Below are 23972 nucleotides of genomic sequence, written 5' to 3' on the forward strand. Positions count from 1 at the left end.
AAAAAAAAAAAAAAAAAAGAGGCCCTCTAGCTGTAGTGTAGACTAGAGGTGCCAGGGTAGAGGCAGGGGTCAGTTGCGAGGATTCTGCCGTAACCCAGCTGACAAAGAGGAAGCCTGAACTGGGCGTGGGGTGGAGTTGGGGACAGGTGAATGGATTCCGGATATATTTCTAAGGAAGAACCCACAGAACTCACCAACAGATTGAAGGTGAATTATGAAAAGAAGAAGAAGCAAAGACAGCTCCAAGAATTCTGGCTTGGGCAATTGGAAGAATGCTCGAACAGCAAGTATAGAAATCAAGTGGTGACGTCAACAGGCAGATGGAGTTGAGGCTGAAGTCTGGGAGAGGTCTGGACTAAGGATGTGAACTTGGGCGTCCCAGCAAACAGAACATATGTAAAACTATGAGAACTTTTAGGGGGTAAGAACAGACATAGAAGGGACCAGACCAAAAATTGAGCTCCTGGGCACGTCAATGTTCTGGAAGGTGGAGAGGAATCTAGAAAGAAGACTGAAAAGGAATGACCTGTGAAGAGGAAGGAGATCCTGAGTAAACTGTAGCTAGTATTATAATAGTGAACTTTAAGGTAAAAGGCAAGTGCCTCCTGTTTCTACCTGGCATTAATGTATGCATTCAAAACAAGCCCCTACTCCAAATTTCTGTCTGGCAAGCCTCACGGATCTCTGTAATGGAAACAACTGGTGAAGGATGGATTTGTGGTAAAATAAACACAATCAATTATGAGTCACCTTAAAAGCAGACACAAGAACTGTCACTATGTAATCTTTTTTTTTTTTTTTTTGAGTTGGAGTCTCACTCTGTCGCCCAGACTGGAGTGCAGTAGCCGCTCCCGGCCACCGCAGCCTCGACCTGCTGGGCTCCGGCGATCCTTCCGCCTCGCCTTCCAAGTAGCTGGAACTACAGGCATGCGCTACCACGTCCGGCTCAGTTTTTGATTTATTGTAGAGATGACGTCTCGCCAAGTTGCCCAGGCGGGTTTCGAACTTGCAGACTCAGGCAATCCACTCACCTCAGCCTCCCAAAGTGTGGGATTACAGGCTGAGCCACCAAGCCGGTTCTGAGCCCCTGAGCCCGCTCGATCAGCTCCATTTTATAGAGGAGGAAATGATGGCCCAGAGATTAAGTGACTATTCAAAGTTACACGACTAGAAATGGCCGAGCAAGGATTCAAAGCTAAGCTGTCTGGTGCCAGGGCCTGCCTTCTTATTGCAATTTGCTTACAGGTCAGGTTAATTATGACAACGATGAGAATGATGACAGCTACTACTCCCCTAACTACACATAGAGCGATTAAACTAATTGTAATTAAAACCTAATATAATTTATATAATTAAATTTGCCATAGACCACGTGAGTGTAAATTCATACTCATCTCTTAATGCAATTGCCAATAGAAATGGATTGTGAATGTCACTTTCATTAAAATTGAGCAACTGTTTTACCTCAATGCATAGACACAATGAAAAGATTAGTGGGAGGAAAAATCAACTGTGCAGATTGGGATTAAGAAATACCAAGATAAACTGCATTTAAAATTAGTTGAAGATGCAGTATAGCTCCGGAAGGTTTCAATTATTTACATACTTGGTCTATACAGTGTGAATTCGGGTTAATGAGATTCAATTGCTGTGTATAAATTTGAATCAGGACAACCTGATTGTCTAAAGAAAATAGCAGCTTGGGCTCTTGTGTTAATCTCTTCAAAACAAAGATTATGAGTCCGGAAGAGTAACATCATTTTTGCTGCACATTATTGATTGCGGTGAGTGTCGAGAGGAATGGCTCCATTTGATAAAATACAAACTCTGAGACAAGTTGCAAGGGATCCAAAGAGTCTATTGATCAGTACCATTGTTCTTCTAATAACAAGACCAACAGCAATCATTTACATAGTCTCTTTGTCCTATGGAAATCGCGGAGTCCCAAGAGAACCCTCTGCTTTGTGAAGCTCCCTTACCTAGTACCAAAGGCTCTGTGATGCTGTGTAACAAGGGAGGCAAACAGGTCACTTCCCCTTCAGGGTCTTCCTAGAGGCTTTGTGCCCAGCGGTATGTGATATTGCAAGTACCGTCCAATGGCAACCTAGAGCGAAGTGATCCACTTTGGATCAGTCCAAAGTGGATCCCTCTGCTCACAGCATACCCCTTCAGTACAGGCACAAGCAGGGCTTTAGAAGCCTAAAGGAAGGAGGGGTTGTCTCAGCCAGGGACGTAGGGTGGGCATCTGAAAGATGACGTCAGAGCTCCATCTCAAAGAATGCACAGCAGTTTTGCCAGAAGGGGCAGCAGGTGGGGCAGGGTGCTACAGGCAGAGGAGCGCAGGTATGACGCACAAAAGCAAATGGCATGCAGTGTCTGGGGAATCTCGTGGTTCCTAAGGAGCCCCTGGAAACGAGAAGGTATTTTTGCTTGTCACGGGAGAGCTACTGGCATTTAGCAGGCCAATGTGCAATACACTCTTCTATGCTATGAGGCACTGTCCCATCCAAAATGCCAGTAGTGCCTCTCCTGAGAAACATTAGAGAGTACTGAGGATGTCCAGGCAGGAGAGAGGGAGCAGGACGGGAGACAGGCAAGGCAAACTGAGGCCAGATTACACAGACTCATGGACATATGGAAGCCACCCTCGGAAAGGGGTTTCGTCCTGCAAGCAACAAGGAGCCAACGCAGCAAGACTGGCATCTCCGTGATGACCAGGCTAGTGTGGAAGACAGAGGGAAGGCAGAATGTCTAGAAACAAGGAGACTGAGAAGACTGGGGCAAGAGTTCAGACAGCAGGAGATGGGAGCAGCGTAGACAGGGCAGAGGGGCTGATGTGCAGGACGAGGTGGGACTGACAGCACATCAGGAAGAGTGCATGTGTGGCACTGTCTGTGGATGCCGATGAGACACCATCCCTGCTAGAGATTGCGATCGGGGGTTATCTTTCACATAGTATTTGATCAATAAGCACGTGTTACAAGAATGAAGATAAGTATTGGAACAGAAAAATGTCAAACTGGGAGCAAGGTGTAAGATAAGTCATCTGGCCTGAAAACAGATCCAACATTTATCACTGAATAAAACTGAATCGGACAGCCTTAAGAAAAACAACTGAAGGCAGTGGTGGCCCTGTGCAGCCGCTCAGCTCACTTTTGGAATTTGAAAACACAGTTTCACCTTGCCTCAAAAAGGCAAGTGCCTCCTGTTTCTACCTGGCATTAATTTCATATAATGTATTCAAAATATTTTTGAAGTCAAATCCGATAAAGCTCCTCTGGAGTTAGACTGCCTTCTCCAATGTTTTAATTCATGACTGTAAATGCCAGTCGATGAAATATACCTGTTAGAGTTGGCGGAATGCATTTCCAACTCTTTGGGACAAATGCTATTGAAATACGTGGGAGAAAAGTATAGATCTGAGTTATGGGCTTTCAAGGGTATCCTTGGGAATGATAGGCATCTGATGACTACTGTAGGGCAGCATTTTTGGAAGAGGGAGACAATCTAGGCTGACAACAAAGCTATCACTAATTTAGACAAAATATTCTTGTGGAATGCTAGGGAAACTCTCACCCTTAAGTCCTAAACAAATATTTGTTAGACAAATATGAGTGCACCACTGCCTCTGGGAATGACTGTGTCACACTAATAACTAAAGAAACAACATATACCTAGTAAGTATCATTGTAAAAGCAAACAAAATGACTTCTTGAAATTAGTTCTAAGAAAAAAACATTTATCTCTAAATTTGATTTGGTATATTTTTGTCAGAAAATAAAAACTATGTAACTTAAACTGTTTTCTTTGTGTCTTAGCTGTCATAAAACTGAAAAACAGATTTAATGCTCAAGCATTTTTTTCAAGCTGCTCCCCTCTGGTACCTGAAAGCATCAATTCCTTCTGCTTCTTTTACACAGCCATTATCTTTCAGAGTAGCATCTCACACTGTGCTTTAACCCATAAGCCCCCAGAAATTCACCTGGAAATGAAGTACAAATGTTCAGATGTAGTGAATATAAAACCAGAGTTCAGACACTGGAAGCTGCACCAGCAGGGAACAAGAAGGCCTAAAGCAAAAGGACTCTGAGCTTTAGTTAAGGTCTAAGACCAGCATCCTTCACTTTCTTCAGGAATCAACCACCCTTGCCAATGAAAGCTACAGACCCCCTCCCTCGGAAGAAAGACATCTACATGCAGAAACAATAGGGAGTTACCAAAAACACGCAGGGTTCAGAGATGTCCTGAAACCCACCCACTACCTCCCAGGAGTTCATGGGCCCCAGGTCAAGAGCAGTGAGATAGCACAATAGCACTTGAAAAGATTAGGTGAAAAGATTATAGGTAACATCCGCAAGTGACATTTACATGTTTTTTTGTTTGTTTAGAGTCGGAGTCTCACCCTGTCACCCAGGCTGGAGTGCAATGGTGTGATCATGGCTCACTGCAGCCTCGACCTCCTGAGCTCAGGGGATTCTTCTGCTTCAGCCTCCCAAGTAGCTGGGACTATAAGCATGTGCTACCATGCCTTGCTAAATTTTGTGTGCTTCGTAGAGATGAGATCTTGCAGTGTTGCCCAGGCTAGTCTTGAACTCCTAGCCTCAGACAGTCCTCTCACCTTGGCCTCCCAAAGTGCTGGGAATACAGGTGTGAGCCACTGTGCCCGGCCTCATTCTTCTTTTTAAAAAAACCCATTCTTGCCCATCCTCTTTATTTTTTGAGTGTGTGAAACATTAACATGGTTCTAAAAGCCAAAACTACACAAGAAGGTATACTCGGCGTTACCCCTCCCCAACACGCATCCACCTTCCTCTCACCCTCCCCCTTAACACACCTCTCCCATCTTTTCCCTGCAACCAGTTTCCTTTCAGGTTTATCTTTCCTGTGGGTTTCTCCCCTACAGATAATGGATATCTCATATTTTCTTTCTTACCAAAAAAATTTTTAAAAAAGAAGCATTTTAAGGATACTCGTGCTTTTTTATTTTGCTTTTTTCTTTTAATAATATATCCTGGAAATCACTTTATATGTGTCAGAGGTCTTTCTCATTCTTTTTGAAGATGAAAACACAGTGACACGGCTCCACTGTGTAGCTGCCCCATAATTTATTCAATCATGCTCCCTTGCACAGGCATTTAAGTTATTTCCAATATTTTACAACTACAGACAAGCTGCAATTAATGTGTACACATGCATTTTCAAATTATTGGAGGTGTGTCTTCAGGGTAAATTCCTAGAAGTAGTTAGTACTGCTGGGTCAAAAGGTAAATGAGGCAGGTTATTCAGTGCTGGTTGGACATAGATAGGTAAGTTTCTTGTAGGCAGGTTTAAATTAAAATAAGGTAAGTGTTCAGACATCTTGCTTTATCGATATACAACTTTCACCTGGCCAAACAGGCAGACCACACCTGGCTACCTTATGGGCTGGAATGTGGATCTACCAGTGCAGTGGATCACAGAAACAATAGGGAGTTACCCAAAAAACAGGATGTTCTAAGAAAAGCTCCTGTCTAGTTGGCAATGATTTTATTTAGAATGTCCTTGTGACCTTAGAAGGCTGAGAAATGGTCATCAAAACTCATGACCAGATTCATGACCAGATACCAGCAGCCCACCCCTCTTAGTTTATGGTTTGCTTAATCATGGTTGTAAAAGTAAATAAAGTTTCTTGTCAAAGGCAAGCATCTGTCCTTTCTCTTAAGGCACCCATGCCCTTTGAGCATGTCTTTTTCTTTCTAATAAAATCTGTCTTAAACTAATTAGACTTGTTCTGAAATTCTTTCCTGTGGCAGAGTCAGAGAATGTACAGAGCAGCACACCATACCTCACCTGGCATCAGCAAATATATAGCACACGCGGTTTTCTTAGATATTGCCAAAGTCCCTCCTAAAAAGTTGTACCAATTTGCATTTCCCTTAGCAATGTATGAGAGGGTATTTCCCCACAGTCTCACCAACAGAACATGTCATATTTTTAAATTTTCAATCTGGTAGGTGAGAAATGGTACCTCAGTGCAGTTTTAATTTGCATTTCCCTAATTATAGGTAAGGTTGAACATCTTTTTTTCTGTTTAAGTACCATATACATAAAATTTGGTGAATTGTGTGTTTCTTTTCCTCATTTTTCTATCCCATTTTAAATCTTTTTCTCTTTAAGATTTAAAAAATGACTTTAGGAATATTAGGAATATTAGCTCTGTCTATAATATATGTTGCATATATTTTCTACCAGTGTGTTGGCTATCTTTTGATTTTTCCCCTTCCTACCTTCCTTCCTTCTCCCTCCTGCCCTCATATGTACTTTAGTCCATTTCTAGTCTATTTTATTCTACTAGTCTGTTTGTGTACTTATAAGCCAGTACCACACTATTCTAGTTAGAGAGGCTTTAGAGTATGTTTTTATGCCCGATAGGGCTGGGTTCCCAGCAGCTTTCCTTTTCTGGTGCTTTTCTACCATTTCATGCATATTTCTTTTCCTACATGAACATCATTTTTAAAAAAGCTTTTAGTATTAATTCACTTTTATTGATATAACTGCTATGTGTGACCTCAACTTGGTCACATCCTTTTATAGTTAGGTGTCTGATACTTTCAGTGTTTCTTTCTCTCTGTGATGTTGTCTTTGCTTGCTTGCCTATTTATTTGGGCCTATCTTTTTGTTCTCATGCTTACGCACTAGATGGCAGGAGCACCCCTACCCCCACGCTGTGACAATTACAAATGCCTCTAGGCATTGCCAAATGTCCCTCCCTTGGAAGGCAAAACTCACCCCCAGTTAAGAAACACTGGCCCAAACCAAGCAATTCCACTCCTGGGAGTAGATACAAGAAAAACTGTAGCCCATGGGTACCGAGGAACACGAACAAGAATGTGCTGAGCAGGATTATTATAATACAAAAACAAAAACCCAGAAATAAATCAAATGACCATTGTCAGAAAAACAGATAACTAAATTAGAATATCTTCAGGTAAGGGAATATTTCATATCAGCAAAAATGAATACGCTATAGCTAAAAATAATTGGAATGAAATGTAGGAACAAACAAAAAATGTTGAGTGAAAAATTAAGTCCCTGAACAACATATAATACCTTTAAAATAAAGCTAAAACCCGAACAAAATTACAAAATAAATTTAGGAATACATAAATATGTGATAAAACACTTGCCTCAAAAAAAAATTTTAAAAAAAGGAAAGAGAATGATAAACAAAAAGAGGGACAACAGCTTTTGTGGTGGGAGCAGGCAGGGCACAGGTGCACAGGTTACAGATAATGCTCCAGTCCTTGGGTTGAGTGGTAGGTCCATGGATGTTCACCATATTCCTAAATAAATAAAGACAAAAGGCTCATGCCTGGACCAGTGATGACAGTGTATCACGAATCAGGATTATGATTGATCCAATTTCTACATCTGAAGTTAAAATTACAAAAGAAGTTCATAGCACACAGAGCCTTCCCCTTAGCCTACGAGGCCCAGAGTCTGGTCCCTGCCTGCCTGGTGTGACTGTCTCCTGAACCCTGCCCCCTGATGGCTCACCCTGCACCCCACGCCAAGTGGGTCTCAACTACAGGGCAGCCTGGTTCCACCACACCCTCTGCCGCTCTCCAGCCCTTGATCCTGCTTCCGTCCCCCTTGGCCTTATCACATCTGACATTTCATGCAATGAGAAGTTGTTGGTCTCTTGTGTGTTTTCTGTATGATGTGCAGACTCCCTGATCACGCGCAGAGACTTCATGTGGTCCACGCTGGATGGTGTCCAGAATGGCGTCTTTCTCTCTGGGTACTCAATGAGGATTTACTAAAGAAATAGGAACATTTTAGCTGCATCTCTCATAAGTCAGTTTGACACCAGAGCTGGGGCTTACCAAAAAAGTCAGCCTTCATCAGAACTCCAAGGGCGCGAAGGCTTGGACATCACAGATTATCCGAGACCACCAGGGTGCCTGGGAAATGCAGCGGTAAAAAAAGGCAGAGCTCATGGGCACCACCCACAGCCACAGAGCTTCTGTGCTGCCTGCCAGGAATTCACATTTTCCACAAATTACACTGGTGATTCTGAGGTCTATTCAAGTCTGAGAACTCCTGAATCCAGCGGGGAAGTCATGGCCCCAAATAATCAAGCAGCTTAGCTGTTCAACAGTCTTTCCAGCCAGGAACAGTGGCTCAGGCCTGTAGAGCCAGCACTTTGGGAGGCCAAGATGGGAGGAATGCTTGAGCCCAGGTGTTCAAGACCTGCCTGGGCAACACAGTAAGCCTTTGTCTTTACAAAAAAAATCAAAAAATTAGCTGGGCATGGTGGTATGTACCACTATGCTACTTGGGAGGCTGAAGCAGAAGGATACCCTTAGCCCAGGAGGTCGAGGCTGCGGTAAGCCATGATTGTGTCCCTGTGCTCTAGCCAGAGTGACAAAGTAAGACTCCAACTCAAGAAACAGTCTTTTCTGACCTCAAAGAACTTGGAGTAGAGTAAAATGAGATGTTTCTAAGTGGTTGAAAAAAAGAAGATGTATCATTCAAAAGCAAGGTATGACCATGTTAAGGAAACTGAAGGCTAGTTAAAATATAGATTTAGAAAGACTGATAAATGAGTTTTATCTTTTGTAAATCAAATAATGTCTAAATAAAAACTAACATAAAATATCAAGGTGTATTTCACATATCATGGTAGAAGCTTCTTTTTCTTCTTTTCTTATATTTTTATACCTAGTGGATCAGTCAAAAGTTGTAGATTAATATTTTAAATACTGAGAGAAGCCAGCAGCTTGTTCCAGTCTCTGACTCAGTTAAGCTCTTATAATATTTTGACTGTTTGAAGAAAATTAATAATGGGATGTTAGGTGGTAGATTAACTGAAACTAAATATCAACATAGCTAGATTTATTTTTGGATGCCTGAGCTCATCTCGTCAAAGAACGGAAGCAGGATTTATTATATCATGAGTTATTAACACCACAACAGCCCCCAAACACAGCAGAGAGAGCCACAATGTAGCTAAAGATTATGCAAGAGACTGAAAGTTTAGATTTCACATTAGCTAGGATTTGGAATGTATAGGTTCCAGTCAATTACCTAAGGTTCACAAAGATGCCAGAAGAAGTTAAGCCAATAACTGTCTTGCCAGTTTCAGAATCAAATTAATTGCAAGTGCCTTATTCCTTCTCCCCTGAGTAGCCACACCGCAGACCCCCATTTCAGCCAATATGGACAAACGGATCCACGTGTAGGTCAAAGACGCTTTACTTTCTGCCACTCATGTAATTACTCAGCAAATACTGAGTACCTGTTTGTCCCCAGTGCTCCACTCATCTAAGAGAGCACTGTCTGTGGGTTCACACTGTGAAGAAGATTCGCGCATGTGCTTCCAGGTCAACAGTCCTTAGGCCAGAAGGTGACCAGGCCCAGAGCCCTGGTGCTTCCTGGGCAGCAGTGAAAAGCTGGTTTAGCTTCCGATGACCCAAAATGAAACATAATCCTTGAAAAGTACCACTTCACTAGTCGCCCCCTCTTCCTTTTCCCCTTGAAGAAACTGTAGGTGATGGACTGGGGCTTTCAATAACAGATCAGGCCTGCCAGGAAGGACAGAAGCCAGGGCCACTCCAGGCGAGTCGGGGACTTCTTGGCAGCGACTGCTTCGTGAGGGAGAAAAACAAACGGGGATCACCAGAACCTACCTTCCGTCCGTGGCCTGGCTGGAATCAGTGACTTTATGCTGTTTTCCCATCTGCATAACAAGCCAAAACCCTCTGTACTCTCGTACCAAAAACAGAAGGCACTTCTAACACAACCAAGGTCATTTAATGAGAACTGCTTCTGGAACCCCTTGTCCACCCCTGTGGGCACCGTAGCATTGTGCTTCACAACTCAGGTGACTCAGGAAAAAGCTGCTTTTCCCTAGTGATCACAACGTCCCCCCACCTCCTCCAGTCAGGGGCCTGCACTGACTCCATGGCTGGAGCTGAGGTTTAAAAATATATGCATGAGAGTGCTTATGCCAACATTTTTTAAAAGAAACAAAACTGTAAACAACCCCAACATGCCTTGACCAGAATAAAGTGTGGACAGTTACAAGGTGGACATTAGATGACAAAGATGATCAAACTGCTAGACACAACCATCCACAGCGACACATCTCAGAAACCATACATGAGGGGGACCCCCCCAAAACAGTTTATTTATAAAATATTGTGTATTTATTCTCACACGTTTAAACTTCAGTCACCTTCAAAGTCCTCTCCATGGGATGCACTCCACCTATCGAGACACTCTTTCCACTGCTCAAAACAGCTTTTGAACTCCTCTCATTTTGATGCCTTTTAGTGCTTCTGCTGTTTCTTGTTTTACCTATTCCACACTGGCAAAACATTTCTCTTGGAGGATTTTTCTCACCCGGGGAAACAACAAAAAGTTGCTGGGGCAAGTTCAGGTGAATAGGAAGGATGGGGCACGGGGGTCATGAGATTTGGTCAAAAACTGTTGGAACACTTAGTGTGGTATGGGCAGGTGCGCTCATAAATCACCCAACAGGAAACAGGCAAATGCAACGAAAGACTCTCCAAAAAAAATTTACTGAAGGCAAATACAGCCTCTCACAACAAGGCTAGTTGGTACACTGGTGTTGACGGGTACTTAGAACACCTACCTAGCGGGGAAAGCCTGTACTACAAGGACCTGCTCTCCAAAAAAATAATTCTCAGCTGGGTCAGTGGCTCATGCCTGTAATCCCAGCACTTTGGGAGGCAGAGGCAAGAGAATTGTGTGAGTCCAGGGATTTGAGCCCAGCATAGGCAATTTGGTGAGACCTCGTCTCTGCAATAAAAAAAAAAAATTAGCCAGGTGTGGTGGTGCATGTCTGTAGTTCCAGCTGCTTGGAAGGCTACGGTGGAAGGACTGCCTGAGTCCAGCAGATCGAGGTTGCAGTGGCCACAGCGTGCCACTATATTCCAGCCTGGGTGACAGAGTAAATGAAACACTAACTCAAAAAAAAAAAAAAAAAAGTCAAGCTGGGCTTGGTGGCTCAGCCTGTAATCCTGCGCCTTTGGGAGGCTGAGGTGAGTGGATTGCCTGAGCCTGCGGGTTCGAGACCCGCCTGGGCAGCGAGACCTCATCTCAACAATAAAATCACAAAATCAGCGGGCGTGGTGGTGCATGCCTGTAATTCTGGCTACTTGGAAGGCTGAGGCGGAAGGATCGCCGGAGCCCAGCAGGTCGAGGCTGCGGTGGCCGGGAGCGGCCACTGCACTCCAGTCTGGGCGACAGAGTGAGACTCCCACCCAAAAAAAAAAAAAAAAAAAAAAAAAATGTCCAGTTTTGTTTGGTCCCTCCTTGTACATAGTATGATACTGTTTTTATAAAGCTCAAAACTCAAACTCAAGGAGGCATTATTTGGGGATACATACACATGTGGCATTTAAATTAGAGTGATGGAGAGAGAAGCCAGTTAGGCGGCTGTTGAAATAAACACTTGAGCAACCTCTGCTGCTATCTTCCTTTACCATCAGTCTCATTTGCCTCTCAACGTCTTTTGGAATACACTGTATTCCAGATTTAGCTCCAGAAAACACCTTCAATACTTGCCTACTCCTCCTGCATGGTGCCCTACTGCCACAGTCTAGGCCTCAAACCTTTTCCGGTGATGTCTAGGAAACTGGTGACTGGCATAGGGAGTAGGGGAGGTGGCAGTTGTTGTGGTCCTGCTCCCCCAAGGTGAGAAATTACCTTCAGTCTCAAGATGGGTGTAGCAGCAGTAAATGGCCTAGAAATCCACCACCTGATAAAACACAATTTTTATTTTTGAGTCCAAGTCTCATGCAGTTGCTTAGGCTAGAGTGTAGTGGCATGATCAGAGCTCACCAGTCTCAAACCCCTGGACTCAAACGATTCTCCCGCCTTGGCCTCCTGAGTCGCTGAGACTACAGGTGCATGTGTGCTAATTTTTTTATTTTTTTGTAGAGATGAGGTCTTACTATGTTGCCCAGGCTGGTCTCAAACTCCTGGGCTCAAATGATCCTCATGCCTCGGCCTCCCCAAGTGCTGGGATTACAGGTGTGAGCCACTACACCTGGCCAATACCATCTCTTAAAAGCAAAAATCCAAAAAAACCATTCTGTTAAAAGTATGATTATCCACCTGGCAATCTGATTCTGCATCGGGTCACTCGCTACTACTCCTTAAAGTAAGCACCACCTGTGAGTTTCTGTGTCACGGAAGAAAGTAACAACTAGTCATCTAGATGCATATATATCTGAGTTAGTCCCCAGCGGGGGCAAAAAAACGGTGTATACACAATGGGATTCTTCCCTTGAATGGGGCCTCTAACACTCTCCTCAGTCTATCAGGACAGACGCGTGAGAAAGCAGATGAGGCTGCCAGGTCACGGTGAAATAAGAGGCTGCCTTCTCAGGTGGAAGTGACTCTAATATCTTAGGTCTGCCTGCCCAGAATCCTGATTGCTCTGCTCGTTCCCTCCAATGCCAAACTCCTGCTCCATCGTGAGATGGAAGCTCAATGACCCAGAAATAATTTGAACAAACCTATTTCACTGAGGACGCTTTCATTTTTATCTTCATTAACTCTTTGGTCCCTGCCAAGCACACAGAAAGCAGGATTTATGTTCTGGCTGCTTGGTCTGGAGGATCTTAAAATCTAGACAATGTGTGTGTTTCACTGAGGCAGACGATATTTCATGTTTTATAGACAGATACATTTTACTTGAAGAAAATTGTTTTCCTTTTCTATTCAAAAACCACTGTATTATATCTCTTTATACTTTAACTGAAATAATTTTTGTTTAAGCAGTCTGTTACCCAGATAAACGTCACTGATGTTTTTTCCTACTAATGAAATATCATGCATTTAACAAGCCCACATCACTTGCTCACCTTAAAAGAAAAACACACATGCACACAACACAGTGAGCGTGTTGTCCTAAGATGAACGGAGAACAGTAACAGATGAGTGAATGTAACTCATCCTGGTGACTGGCAGTTTATAAGACTTTATACAAGTAGAGTGCTAAGTATGGGGCGGTCTCACTAGGCCCCAAAGCAGCAACAATTGACTAGATGTAAAAAATACTCAAGCCTGAACCTCACCTCCTTGAAGTCCATCAGAAACCATTACTCTTATTCAATAAGCTCTGCTTTCCATAAAGCATGATGGGTCTTCAAAACCTGTGTTCAGGGAAGTGTTCTCCCAAGTACCAGTATTATGACACAGACCATAAAAAAAGCTTCTCATCCAACTTTGGGAGGCCGAGGTGAGAGGACTGCCTGAGCCCATGGGTTTAAGACCAGCCCGGGCAACTTGGCAAGACCTCATCTCTACAATAAATCAAAAAATTAGCAGGGTGTAGTGGCACAGCTCTAGCCACTAGGAAGGCTAATGTGGAAGGATTGTTTGAGCCCAGCAGGTCAAGGCTGCGGTGGCCATGAGCATGCCACTGCATTCCACCCTGGGCAACAGAGTGAGAGTCTGACTAAAAAAAAAAAAAAAAAAAAAAGTTTCTCATCATGGAGGTCTCTATCCCTTTGAATTAATAATATAATCGAGCATTCCCATTCTATTTCCAAAACACACCGATCTTTGGCAAATTCCTGCAAATACAAACATCAATGGTGAGATTATGAGGCCAATGTGTTCAGAGCAAACCAACAAAACCAGAACCAACAAAACCAGAAGTCATTGGAGATGAGGTCTCAGTATACTTTCTTCAAATACATGATGGGGTGTATAAATGAGTTCCACAGAACCTGTTTTACAGAAGCATTTTCTTTAGCAGGATCTAATTATTGAGTATCTTTATTGTCTAATGTACCACTTACAGAAAACATAAAACAGATTTACCAAAACACTATGGAGGTTTACACCATGAACTGACTTAAGGTGAAATGGTCTTATAACATCTTTCCTCTCTGGTTAACTCTTACTTGGAGTCTGCCATTTTGTTCAAAAACAAGGTTTCAAAGTGTACAGCCTCGACCTGCTGGGCTCCGGTGATCCTTCCGCCTCAGCCTTCCAAGAGTAGCTGGAATTACAGGCTTGCGCTACCATGCCCGGCTGATTTTTTGATTTATTGTAGAGATGAGGACTCGCTGCCCAGGCGGGTCTCGAACCCATGGGCTCAGGCAATCCACTCACCTCAGCCTCCCAAAGGCGTGGGATTACAGGTTGAGCCACTGAGCCCGGCTATTGTGTACAACTTTTAAGCTACAGAATGCCAGTAAAGAAAATATGTTTTTCCAGTGTAGCGATTCCTAAAAGATCTAAAAATTACCTCTCATATGACCCTGCGATCCCCCTACTGGGAACATACCTGGAGGAACTCAAATTACTCTATGAAAAAGATACCTGTACACGCATGTTTATTGCAGCATTATTCACAATAGCAAAAACATGGAATCAACCGTGTTGCTAACTGAAAGAGGACTGGAGGAAAAAAAAAAATAGCGGTACATATACATGATGGAATATTATGCAGCCATAAAGAAGGACAAAATTATGAACTTTGCAGCAATTTGAATGGACTTAGAGGCTAAAACACTGAGTGATGTATCACAGAAACAAAGAACTGAGTATCACATGTTCTCACTCATAAGCAGACCTCGAACAACTATCGTAAAACAATAAGAAAGGGATTGGTAGTAGTGGGAAACTGCCAGGGGAGGGGGGAACACACAACACACCTCATCAACAAGAGTAGCTGCATAATGAACATCTGTATACCTAACCCTGAATTGTACCCCATGTTTTTAAAATTAAACAAAAAGAAAATTATATTTTTCACCATTGAACAATGGATTTAATGTCCATTTTACAGAGAGTATGACACAGGGCCAGAGAGTTAATTTTGAAAGCAGTTTTTGTCCCACGTGTCCCTATAGACAGGTCAAGTAGTTCTTACCAGAAGCATTGCTGATGTTCCATTGGGTCTGGATAAGTGGATAGACATTTCAGGAAACATCCTGTCGATGCGGCTGATCACATCATCAACATATCTAAGTGAGGGAAAAAATACACACATATGAACTAGAGTCCCCATCAAAGAACTATAAATCTACAGTATACTAAAGACTTTGCTTTTAAATTTACTTTTACCAATATAATATATTTTTAAGAAGGCAAACAGGACTTTAAAGCTTTTTACAAAAAACTCTGCTCTCCTTTTCCTTCCTTTCGTTCTTAGAGTCAACCATGTTTTGATGATTTCTTTTGGCATTTACCTCTGTATTGCTAAATAATGTGCTTTGAATATTCGTTTTTGACTATTCACTTTAAGGCATGCCTGTCAAGTTTCTTCTACAGGAGGTCAGAATTTCTCTGTGTTATAACACCGCCTCCTCCCTGGGTCCCTCCAGCCTAGGATGGTCATAACTTCCTGCTGTTTGCTCACCTCCAGACTGTCTGTCTCATTGGCTTCTCATCTCAATCACCTGAATAACAATTCCCCGGATTAAACTCCTATTTTACATACCTGAAATCATTCCTGTTTTCTTGGTTGGACCCTAATTCAAATTATATCACGACTTTTGCTTAAATCGGTGTTCTGAGTCTGTATTCTATCTGCATATATTTTAAATAGCTGAGCCATACAGTGGTCATGGGCACATTTTTATTTTTACTTTTTGAGTTGGGATCTTACTTTGTAGCCCAGACTGGAAAGCAGTGTCATGATCACACCTCACTGCAGTCTCAACCTCCTGGGCTCAGGCAATCCTCCCGCCTCAGCCGCCCAAGTAGCAGGGACTATAGGTGTATGCCACCATGCCTGGCTAATTTTTTTTTTTTGTAGAGATGAAGTCTTACTATGTTGCTTAGGCTGGTCTTGAACTCCTAGGCCCAAGCAATCCTCTTACCTCAGCCTCCCAAAGAGCTGGGATTACAGGCTGAGCCACCATGCCCAGACAAAACCTGTATCTCTTGAAGTTGAGTAACACTGAGATAACTGACATTAAGCATTTAGTGTGGGGTCGAGCACACATTAAGGACTCTTATTATTAGTTCTACAACATCTACCATGGGCCTGTTCTGCAAAAATGCCCTCTCTTACTAGAATGAATTCTCCCCTGCAGTGGAGGCTCACTTTGAAGACGTCAGTCCACACCATCAACAGAGTTGGGTCTGGCTCGGGACCCTTGAGAATAAAATCACACACATACTTGTGCTCACCATCCAATCATAGTGGACACAATGGAGATGCATAATATAATTGCTGAGATGCAAAACTATCTATTAAGGATTTTGCACTGGATTTCACATCCATTAGATATGACAAATTAAATTACATGTCCATTAAGTCAGGGACATATAAAGGGTATACTCTCTTGGGGAAGAGGGAGATCAGTTATCTATTTGCAACATGAAAAGACTTTGGTGTGAACCTGGAGCAGATGAGGGATGGCAGACAACATAATGCCATTTGTTAATAAGTGAACATCAACATGTTGGCCGAGTAGGATCAGTAATCCTACTGATAAGCCTATCAGGTTGGCCTTTGAGAACGGTATGCTGAGTTTTATTTTATTTTAATTAGAAGTGAGATCTTGCTATGTTGCCCAGGCTGGGCTCAAGCATTCCTCTCACCTTGGCCTCCCAGAGTGCTGGGAATAAAATGCCTTCTGGAATCCTTTATTTATGAGCCACCATACTACACTCGGCCTATATGTAGAGTTTTAAACTCCAAGTTGAAGAGGGGGGAAAAACTAGACAGGACCCAGTGGTAAACACGATGACAGTAAGAAGACTGCAGCAGGGATGTGTGAGAAGAGGTAGAGGTGCCTTAAAGGGTAAAAGAAGGCTGAGGGGGCACTTTGACACTCTTCAAGCACATGAATGGCTTGTACGAGCTCAGAACCAAGCAGCATCTTCCATCTCTCTGAAGTACCACACCACGAAGATATGTCACTGAAAGGAAAGCATGCTCAGAAAGAACAAGAGGCGTTTCTTAAAGGTAGGGCCCCATTCTGTTGAGTTTTTAATGCTTCAGAAAAACACTCTTTCTTGGGTGGCTAAAAACAGGTTGACCACACATCACTTCCTGTGGTCCCTTCTAGATGTACGGCTTCATGGCACACAACTTTGGATCTAAGTTTAAAGGCTACAAAAGAGGAGAAAAGGTGAAGAAAGAAGAGAATCAACACATTTTTCACCACGGCCTGATGTTTTTTGAAATGGCGAAGATACATGACAAAAGGTCACACTCGATCACTGGAAACATTTCTGTATCCACATACTTCTTTTCCAGATCTATATATGTGGCTTACACCCAGTTTCTTCTGACTCAGCAGAAAGCAAAAACCCACTGTCCTGTGTGAATGGAGGTCATTGCTAAGCATATGCTAATGGCAGGAGGGGAGGGAATGTCTTCTGAACTGATCCTCAATCAATAGCCATCATAGCTCTGGACAGTAGCAAGCAATGAATATGCAGAACTTCAGTACAAAGGTAACATTATAATTTGCTCTCCCCTGTACCTTTCACCTTGAAGGCTTCCAAATACATTATAGAAAAAGTAGTCTCTATAGTAGGCTAGGAAAGTAAAGAACAGGCTAAATGATGAGTCCAGGTTATGCAAAAAGTCAGAAACCAAGCTCGGTGTGTAGATTTCCAGAATTCTATGCCAACTACCTGACTTTGCTTAATTTTAGTAAGGGCCAGAGCCCTAAATGGGCAAACAACAGATGTTCCTTGCCATTTCTGGAATCCTTTATTTATGAGATTTTTATTTGTAAGGAAAGGCGATAGTAGAAGAAAAAGAGCTCCTGGGGAAAATATCTGCAATTGGCATAGGAAAGGAAAGAGATCTAGGGTGGGTTTTTTGTTACTGTTGTTCCTTCCCCAACTTGTGGCCTTAGATAAAGCCAGCAGATTCAACTCAAAGACTTTATTAAGCAAAAACGAATTTTCAGGAGACTGTTTTTCATTCTCATGCCTAACACAAAGGAGATGCAAATTCCTTTTTTACAGGTGACATTATGTATTTGCCAAAAAGAGAAAGAGAGAAAGTCAGCTGCATCTTTAGCTGAAGAAAACAATGTCTATATTCCAGAAGCAAAAATCAAAACACTTCAGTTTCAAATAGACCCAACCTTGGAAACACAAATCAACCGCTAGTGACTTGACAGAAATAAAGAACACTTGGGAGCTCAAATTAAAAATCTGGAGACAAAAATGACACTCCCTTTGTGTCGTGGGTGGGGGGCTAGGACGGAAGGGGGTCTCTGGCAGTACTCAGAATGCCGCCTCCCAAGATGGTGAGCCCCACGAGCATCTGCAGAGCTGGCGACGCGGGCGACACACTTGGAAAGCAGGGCTAAGGCCAGGGAGGAACAGCGTGCTCTCCTCTTCCACTTCCACCATATGCTACACTCTGCGCTTGTGGCAGAATCAAATTACTTTAATTTTTACCTTTGGAATATAGGCAAACAAGCAGTAACACAGCAGTGGTGACTAGTTTACACTTGAGCAGACGCGGTGCAGAAAGACATTAATTTAGTGCCAAATTGAGCAGTGAGTCACAATTTGCACATATCTGTCAACCTGTTAACAGGGTAATAACTTGGAAAGACTGCTGTTCCTATTTACATTACAGAAGCCTTTCAAAAATGGAGGGCTACTTGGTTTTCCTTCTTGGACGATGAACTGACTCGACGGCCCAAGGGCTGGGCTAGAAACACAAACTGCTAGAAATTGCAGATGCCAATCAAGGTAGGATTCACACCTTCAGTATTTTCAGACAGAAAGCTAACTTGTAAGCAACCAGAGAATTCTGTTTCCCCGTCCTGTTCCCTAGTTACAGTCAGACACTCAGTGGTTTCCCATCCATTTTCTTCCAGTGGAGCCCAACTATCTCTTCCTGAACCTTCTAATGGCTTCCTTAGGACTGAGCTACAGTCTCATCTGCCTCCTCATCTCTGCCGCATCAGAAACAATCATACCACTCTCAAATTTATTTTATTTTATTTTTTGTAGAGGTGGGGTATCACTATGTTGCAGTGCAGTTATGGACATGCCAGACTGGTCTCCAACTCCTGGCCTCAAATGATCCTCCCACCTCAACCTCTCAGAGTGCTGGGATTACAGGCGTGAACCATTGCCAGGCCCACTCTCAAATTTCTAACATGAAACCTTGGAACCCATAAACTGTTCTCTCCTAATTTTCTTCAAGTAGTCCAGCCTGCTGCTTTAAACGGCCTTAATCAGAGAATTAAAGAGTACAGAGACCTCAGAGGTCCTCTCACTCAATGTTTCCATCAGACTAGGACTTTAACAGCATCTCCAAGAGGTGGTCTGCATAAGTAGTCTTGTAGTTCCGCCTCCAAGGCAGCCCCTTGTACTGCTGGATGGTTAGCTGTTTCAGATCCACTTACCACCCAATTATCCCACTTCAGCCTCAGTAATGGCACATAAAGATTTCCTCCAAAATTTAAAGGCTTTCTGCAAATACATACAAGTCACTGGGCTTTCTGACTTCCTTCACCAGTAGTTTTTAATCTTTCCTGAGTCACAGACCCCTTGGAGAAGGTAGTGAAAATGAAAACATATGTCTGTACAACATCTTATAGTTTTCTGCAGTTTATGGGCCTCCAAAGCCCATACATGGACTCCGGCTACTTGGAAGGCTGAGGTGGAAGGATCGCCAGAGTCCAGCAGGTCGAGGCTGTGGTGGCCGGGAGCGGCCACTGCACTCCAGTCTGGGCGACAGAGTGAGACTCCAACTCAGGAAAAAAAAAAGAATCCCTGCTCTAGACCCATCCTAGAATGGAGGTCTCTGTTTTCTTTTTTGTTCATTCTATTTTTGAGTACAGCAATTTTCATTTTAGGAAAAATATTTGGTGCAACCTAAAACTCAACTCAACTGAAATGGTATAGGTGGTATAGTGAATCTAATGGAACTGGTCATCTTTAAATCATGCTTCCATGCTGGACCCTAAATAAACTGCATTTATCATTATTATAATATATATATATATTTGAATTTTTACTCTTGAGTTGGAAGTTGCACTCTTATCATCCAGGTTGGAGTGCAGTGACATGCTCATGGCCACCTAGTGGCGACCTGCTGGGCTCTGGCGATCCTTTTGCCTACCAAGTTGCTGGAACTACAGGCATGCACGACCATTCCTGGCTAATTTTTTGATTTATTGCAGAGATGAGGTCTTGCCAAGTTGCCCAGGCTGTTCTCGAACCCGTGGCTCAGGTGATTCTCCTACCTTGGCCTCCCAAAGTGCTGGGATTACAGGCTTGAGTCACTGCGTCCGGCCTGCATTTATTTTTTAATTGACAAATATTATATATACTTACCATGTACAACACATTGTTTTGAACTGTACATATATGATGGAATCACCAAATCATTCACATATGCATTACCTCACACTACTTTTCTTTGTGGTAAGAACACTTAAAATCTACTCTCTTGACAATTTTCAAGAATATAATACATTGTTACTAACTACAGTCACCACCTAGTACAACAGCTCTCTTGAACTTCTCTCTAGCTGAAACTGTGTATCCTTGGACCAACACCTCTTCCCCTCCCCCTCCAAGTTCTCGACAACCCCCATTCAACTCCCTACTTCTAGTTCAATCTTTTTTTTTTTTTTTTTTTTGAGTTGGAGTCTCACTCTGTCGCCCAGACTGGAGTGCAGTGGCCGCTCCCGGTCACCGCAGCCTCGACCTGCTGGGCTCCGGCGATCCTTCCGCCTCAGCCTTCCAAGTAGCTGGAACGACAGGCGCGCGCAACCACGCCCGGCTGATTTTTTTGACTGATTGTAGAGATGAGGTCTCGCCAAGTTGCCCAGGCGGGTCTCGAACCCGCGGGGGCAGGCAATCCACTCACCTCAGCCTCCCAAAGTGCTGGGATTACAGGCTGAGCCACCGAGCCTGGCTTCTAGTTCAACTTTTTAGATCCTACATAGTAATAAGATGATGCAATATTTGACCTTCTGCACCTGGCTTATTTCACTTAACATACTGTCCTTTAGATTAATCCATGTTGTTCCAAATGAATGGTATTCCGTTGGGCATACACACCACGTTTTCTCTATCTGTTCATCCGATGATGAACACATATGTTGATTTCATATCTTGGCTGTTGTGAATAATGCTGCAAAGAACATGGGGGTGTAGATAGCTCGACATACTGATTTCATTTCTTAGGAATATCTGCCCAGTAGAGGGGCTGCTGGGTCATATGGCAGTTCTTGTTTTTAACTTTTTGAGGAACCTCAATACTATTTTCCATCATGGTCATACTATTACATTCCCACCAACACTGTGCAAGGGTTCCCTTTTCTCCACATTCTGGCCAACACTTAAACTTTCGTGTTCATTTGTTTTTACACAACTGCCGCTCACTGCTAACTAATTCTTCCAACAAAGTCAAGGACCTACTTCCATGACCCTAGAGGCATCTGACTGTGGTAAACACCCTGTCCTCAGAAGCCACTTCACCCAGGCTTTACAGTAAGAGGCTCGGCTCCTCATTTGCTTAAGGAAAGGGCTCTCTGCTTTCTGCGTCACTGCTAAGGCACAGCTCAGTGGTCATCTAAAGTCTCAAGTCCTAGGAGGGGAGAGGAGACCCTTCAGCCCGGCAGCTGCTATAGTCCCCACCTAGTCTGACCTACCTTTTCCACGTCCCTGAGCAGACTCACTGAGCACACTCTGCCTGAAGGTTCTTCCAACCATCCCCACCCCTGTGCTTGGGTCATTCCCACTCATGCTTCTAGTCTTTGGGTTTCGGCTTACATGATACTTCTTCAGAGAAGCCTTTGTTGACACCCTCCCCCATCAGTCAGCACACCCCATTCTACCTAACCCTTATGGTACTTGCAAATTCTCTTTGTTGCTCCCGTCCTATCCACCATTAAACATTTTTGGGGGTGATTGTTTAGTATCTACCTTCACCACAGGACTCCAGGGGATACCTGACTAACTTCTTCAATGCCAAATCCCAGCACCTTGCCACAGTGCCTGGTACCCACTAAGCACTCCTTAAATATGTACTGAATGTAGAGACCATATCTTCAAAGTAAGCCATGCAGACCCAACTTAGGCCATTATGAAATAACCGAAATGCAAAGTTGTCTTTAGCAAATGAAGATTCGAGGTGTTGGAGAATTCATTACATTAGCCATCAAAAGTCACTAACAACAGCAAGCAGAGAGCTCCACAAAACAAACCTCAAAGAAAGCAGCAGAGACCCTTTAAAGTCTTACAGCTTAATATGCAGCTACAGAATCCCTGCATCTGTTTCAGTAGAAGCTCAATGCCTCTTAGAAGCAGGAGCCTTATAAGGCAGTGTAGTTATTGACATGCCAGTTTGAAAATGTTGCTTTTAATGAACTAATTAATTCTGCAAAATATTAGTACAAAGATGTGTGCTACCAAATTGGGATTACAATATCAAAATTATAACAAAACAGAATGTGGAAGACATTTCTAAAGATATCACTTTTGCAAAACATTAATTTTCTACTCTACATGTTCAAATACCTTGCAAACTATTTGTCATTAAAACCTTAAAATAATTTACTAGACAGATGGCTTAGTTCTCTAAAGTCTGACCCCTCCTCAAAAGGAAAAAAAAAACACAACAAATTTGGCTCCCAGCCACTGATCCCATGTTAGTGTGATGCTTAGCAGCTCAAGCCGGATTTAAATAGCATTTACTCCACACAGTGTGTAAAATACATGCTGTTCATTTTCTCCACCCATACAAAATCTAAAAGTTAGGAATGCATATATTAATAAACCACCTTTTGGGGGAAAGGTTAATGTGCGGTAGCCATCAAGAAGCAAATCATTGCATGGTCTGAAAATGATTGAAGATTTCCCTCCACACCTGTCCACAACAATGAAATTGAGAGGCCTTTGACAGTGAGTGGAAACAGACAGGGCTTGTTTAATTACTTCATGAGAATGAGATTGAACCTGCAAATATTGATCTCAAGACGCCGAAGAGAGAGATTGGAAGCGTAGGTCAAATTTGCTCACTTCTCAGATTTGTAAAATGTTTGTATCATGGCTGTGAAAGATATCTGATTATTTGCTCAAGAAAAATCCAAAGTGCTTTTGAAACTGTACGTCAAAAAGCAAGATGAGATGTGCTGCAGACAGAAATGAGTGCGCTTGTTTAGATTTCTATGCCGTCTCTCACAACACTCCTCTGCCAGCGACACAACTGGCGACCTGCCTACTGTGTTTTGTGGCTCTCGCCTAATCAAAGACACCCCCAAACCTCAAAATCTCCTTATGGAAAAACTCAGCCCCAAAGCAGGCGGAGCTGGTGGGCGTAGGAAGAACCATTTCCTAAGAGAGAAATGGTGCCCAGGCAGCAGCCGTAGGAGGGGAGCCTGACCCTGTTCTCTCCGTCGTAGCTTAGGAATTTTGAACTTTGTGACATTATCTGAAGAAATGTGGGAGAACCACATGGGCAAGCAAACAAAAGCAGATCTCTTCATTTCCAGAAGTTGAAAACCGTGTACAAGGACCCAGCACACACTGAAACGTACAAACCAACCCACCTGCCTTCTTCCTGTTACCGAGTGCCATTTAGCCCCATGAGCTCAGAGGCAGGCCAGCCACTAGAACACGTGGCAAATACCATCATGAAATAGAATTCTTACTCACGATGGAGCATGATTTGGAGAGGTGAAGAATTTAGTTTATAAATTATTCCTGTGGTACCTATGAGTAAATACTGACAGAGTACCTACAATCCTCAGCAAGTAGTTAGTGTTCAAGGAATGCTACTTAAAGCAACAGAAGGCCGTGGCTCAGCCTGTAATCCCAGCGCTTTGGGAGGCCGAGGTGAGTGGATTGCCTGAGCCTGCGGGTTCGAGACCTGCCTGGGCAACTTGGTGAGCCCTCATCTCTACAATAAATCAAAAAAATCAGCCGGGCATGGTAGCGCATGACTGTAGTTCCGGCTACTCGGAAGGCTGAGGTGGAAGGATGGCCTGAGCCCAGGAAGC

At 43.2% G+C, this 23972-nt stretch overlaps 1 protein-coding gene across 1 annotated transcript in view; it reads right to left on the reverse strand.

The window, feature by feature from the left end:
- Positions 1-14829: 14829 nt before the first annotated feature.
- LOC103262420 (mediator of RNA polymerase II transcription subunit 27) overlaps positions 14830-23972 on the reverse strand; it is a 149518-nt gene continuing 140375 nt past the window's right edge. Inside the window, exon 4 of the mRNA XM_008060039.1 lies at positions 14830-14993. Coding sequence (XP_008058230.1) covers positions 14885-14993 — 109 coding nt within the window. The 3' untranslated portion in view covers positions 14830-14884. The remainder of the gene's footprint in view (positions 14994-23972) is intronic.

Source organism: Carlito syrichta, unplaced genomic scaffold, assembly GCF_000164805.1.
Source record: "Carlito syrichta isolate Samal-C Ts95f unplaced genomic scaffold, Tarsius_syrichta-2.0.1 Scaffold304490, whole genome shotgun sequence".
NCBI lineage: Eukaryota > Metazoa > Chordata > Mammalia > Primates > Tarsiidae > Carlito > Carlito syrichta.